Genomic DNA, 4225 nt, shown 5'->3' with positions numbered 1-4225 from the left:
TGATCGGTTTTCAATATGACACACACACACACACACACCCATCTATGACCACAATCCCAACAATTATCTATGCTTATAACATTCCAGTATATAAATGTTAAATTTTATTTCAAAACTCTCACAGCTTAGAAAGAAATAAAATCTAAGCATGAATATAGTACATTTCAGGAAAACAAGCTAGCAATTTCATGATAAACTTTAGGCACCTAGCAGTTCTACCAAGAGCTCCTTGCATTCTAAACTCTATAATCAAAAGGCAAAAGGGTTGTACATTCAGGAAGTGGAACTACAAACTGAAATTATTTATTTCAATTCAATATAGAATATTTATCAGAGTCAAGATAACAATGTTACAAAAAATTTACACAAGAAGAGGAACAACTGACAATGTAGCACCTTTAGAAAAATAATTAAGTTTCCTTTCATTTACAGGTAAGTGCCACATGCAGAATTTACAACACAGTAATTTACTGCAATCACAGGGGAGTTCCGTAAAGAAACAAAGCTCCTACACTCCAGATTTTCAGAAGGTATTATTGGAATGCTCAACGGTAATCACAGAATCTGTATATCCTTAGGATTGAGCTGACAAACGTCATAGAAGGTTTTCATAGTATATATTATATATATTAAAAAAAAAGTCCCCAGCATGGCCACAGCTGCTTTAGTGTCTCTGACAGGTGTGAAGCCGCGAAGAATTACTGGCTTGATGGTGATCGCTCTGCATCCGGCAGGACAGTCCTTCTCCGCAGTAACAGCGCTGGAATATCTCGAGCCCATGCGAGCCTTTCCGCCTGTGCTTCGTGCACACCTGGCCTTCTTTGAGGACCGGCTTACAGATCTTGGACCAGAAGTGCCTGGCGCAACACAAGCCTGTGGCGCAGTCTGAAGAGCGGAGACAGACAGAACCTTCCTGCCCTGGTGCACAGGAAACAATAGCAAAGGAACATGTCAACTGCTAAGCCATCATCACTTCAGACAGATAATATCAGAAAGCAACTTGCATGTGCTGACCGAGAGTGAGTCTTTGAACTTACCTTTTGCGTGATACATTTTTGAGGACAGTGTGGTCCTTCGGGGGTACCCATCCAAGGTGCTGTGATCATTACCAAAACTTTCAATGACAGTTTCCTCAATTTCCCCTCGTTGAAAATGATGATGGTCAGTAGGCATGCATATTCCTGAGAGGGTAAGTAACACTGATTAACTTACAGGTGGTAATGCTTCAGACAGTCTGTTATAATGGCATTAACTTGCAACTACAGTGATCTTATTTTAATCACAATCCAAATTTTCCTCCTGGTGTTCATACAAAAAAAACAAAAACAAAAACAAAAAAACAAACCTGGCCCACGGACTGAAGTACCAACACTTGCACTGTAGACCCCCCATGTAACAGTCCCATTTTACATACTTTTTCACAAGCTGGGGTGGGACAGGTTAGATTTCTACCCATTTTAACATTACCTTTGGGCTAATAAAATTGTCGCTTAAAAATGTCTGCTAGAACCTGGTGCGCTCTGGGTCCTGCCAGACTAACTTAGCAATGGCAATGTCAGCTGGCCTGTAAGACGCAAGTCCCACCAGGGACTTCACTGCGTAAAAACCTATATTACCGCCGGGTCCTACGTAGGGTCACCACCCCGAGTTAAGTCTAGAGACCTCTGGGAGATACTAGGTCTAGCTCGCTGAGATTTTAAACGTTTGGTAGATGGGGGTATGGAGTGGGGAAGCGGAGCACGTATGTCAAGGTCGCGAACGTGGAAGGAATGATGTGGGCAAAAGGTATCAAGATCTGCCTTACAAATGGCCAGCGCAGATTAGACATCCGGTTTTTTGGCTGGCGACCAAAGCTGCAGAGAGTCACTCTCAGAAAAAAAGGAACCAAGATAGCTCCAGGCAGTGCGTCCCCTGGGTCGATCTGTCTTTGGGACTCCACTGTCCTTGTTAAGCTTCCGTCCCACCTGGCCCCTAAAGCTCTCCTTTAGACACTGCCGACTCGGAGGCCAGCCAACGCGTCCAGTGACTGAGGTGCACGGGAGACGCCGGGGGGCCTCCAGCCTTCTCGCTGCTCCTTAAAGCAGCGGTTTCAAGAGAACTCTGCAGGGGTGGCAGGTGTCGCCGCAGCGCCGCGGGAAAACGGTTCTCTTGGCCGGCCGGCTGCAGGCCGAGAAGGAGTCGCTGCGGGACTCACCGTTCTTGCAGTAATTCCCGGGGCAGCACATCGCGTGGCGCATGCAGCGTTTGCGGCGCTTCCGGCAGGCGAGACAGATTTGCACGCCGGCGCCGCCTCCACGGCTGGGACTGGCGCAGTACTCCTCGGTGCCGCACTCCTCGTCCTCTGCGCACGGGTACGGCTGCGGGAAGCGGGCGGGGAGACAGTGAGGAGCCCGCGCACCCACCTGGGACCCGAACGCGCGTCCCCGTGTCTGAGCCAACCAACCTCTCCAAAGCCTGCTGCAGCGCGCGCCTCTCCCGGGACGCAGCGTGTCCCCAGGCACCCTGCATCACACACACCCCTCGAGACTCCCTCGCCCCCTGCTCACCTGGTAGTTGTCAAGGGTCAGGTACTTGTTTGCGCCCTCGTACAGGATCCCCGGCGCCGCGCTGACGGCGGAGCCCGGGTGCCCGGCAGCGCCGCTCAGTGGCGGGGGCAGATTCTTGATGGCGTTGGAGTTGACCAGAACCGAGTTCAAGGTGGCTCTGACTCCGAGCAGTGGGTGGCTGCTGAGAGCCGCCGCTACCAGGACGACCAAGACCCGAGTGGCTCCCGCGGCGCCCAGAGCCGTCATCTCGGAAGGACTCGGTGGGAGCAAGAAGGAGAAACAGAGGGGGAGCAAGGTCCGCTTTGCAAGCCTGTTCGCTACCGAAACCGTGCTGGCCGGGTTGCAGGGTCGGGATCCCGGGAGCCCGAGGCGATCCCAGCGTCCAGACTGCCTGGCGCATGCAGCACTGAGCCGCCGCCGCCACCGCGGCTGCCTTTATACCGCCGGCCCGGAGCATTCCGGCCCCTCGGGGGCAAGACAACAAAGCCGGGATGGGATTTCAAAGCGCTGGGAGGGGCTGGAAGGAGGTGTGTTTGTGTACAAGAAGTGGAGCCGTTGACACTCTTCACCCCGCCCCAGCCTTGCTGCGCGCCCCCCCCCCCGCCCCCGCACCTCCTCTACCCGGCTGCAGCTCTCCCTGGGTGCACTGGGTACGCGGAGAGCGTTGGAGCCAGAGGCGGGAGACCCTCTGCGCCCGGGGCTGCTCGTGCGCCGGGTCGGTCCTGACCTGATACACGCTGCAGCCCGGGGCCTTGGCACTGGCTGCGGAACCTCAGCTTATCCCGCACGCCGGTCTGCTCAGTGCTAAACGCAAAGGCTCCAGCGAATCGTCTCTGCCAGAGGTCTACCAGGTGGCCGCTGGGAGTGTGTACATTGAACCAACCGCTTTTGTAGATTTGAGTTTCGGGATTTTAAGTTTGTTCAAGTGCAACACCCCCTGTCCTCCGGCTCCCTCGTCTCTCTCTCTCTCTCTCTCTCTCTCTCTCTCTCTCTCTCTCTCACACACACACACACACACACACACACACACACACACACACACACACACACACACACACACACCGGCTGTCCTTGTCCGGCCACAGCAAGAAAAATGTGTCAAGAGAAGGGAATTTGCACATCAAACGAGAGTAAAGAAGGAAGAAGAACTAATTCTCTTTTGATGGAAAGTTTAGACAGGGAGGCGAGAGACTGGAGTTTGGAAATTAGATCAGGAGTGGTGTGGTGGGGGAGAGGGAAATGACCATGTGATAACTATTTAATCTGGGAATCTGGGAATCTGGGATGAACTTGATGAGCAAAGACGCGGGAGATCAAAGTGGCCCCGGCCACAGCGGACAGGGTCCAGGGTGCTGGGGCAGCCAGGGTTCCCGGCTCGCCTCTCAGCGGTGGGCTGACCCAAGGGGATAAGAACCCCTTGGGGGGTCAGCACCTCACTTCCTCATTACTCACTCCCACTGCACGGCTTGAGCCCAAGACTAACCCACCTCCAGACGGAGGGAGATAAGACACCACCACTTCCAGGCGAAGGAAGACTGCAATTGAACCAGAGTGAACCCGATGCTATTTAAGTTTTTGTAAAACACACACACACACACCCCAAGTCGTGAATCTGTGTATTCAACTAACGCCGTGCAGCCTAGTGCCCTGGATCGGGCTGCCTGCTAGGTGACCGCCTA

General features: G+C 53.0%; 1 protein-coding gene across 1 annotated transcript; it reads right to left on the bottom strand.

Annotated features, from left to right (window-relative positions):
• Positions 1–253: 253 nt before the first annotated feature.
• Positions 254–2792, bottom strand: DKK1 (dickkopf WNT signaling pathway inhibitor 1). The gene is made up of 4 exons (XM_040976053.1): positions 2547–2792; positions 2195–2357; positions 1038–1181; positions 254–918 (listed from the first exon to the last, which is right to left on the bottom strand). The coding sequence occupies exons 1-4, from the start codon at positions 2790–2792 to the stop codon at positions 665–667; spliced, it is 807 nt and encodes a 268-aa protein (XP_040831987.1). The 3' UTR covers positions 254–664.
• Between the last annotated feature and the right edge of the window lie 1433 nt (positions 2793–4225).

Source organism: Ochotona curzoniae, unplaced genomic scaffold (genome assembly GCF_017591425.1).
Source record: "Ochotona curzoniae isolate NIBS_2020 unplaced genomic scaffold, NIBS_Ocur_1.0 contig_2692, whole genome shotgun sequence".
Classification (NCBI taxonomy): domain Eukaryota; kingdom Metazoa; phylum Chordata; class Mammalia; order Lagomorpha; family Ochotonidae; genus Ochotona; species Ochotona curzoniae.
This window is presented reverse-complemented; position numbering and strand designations above follow the sequence as displayed.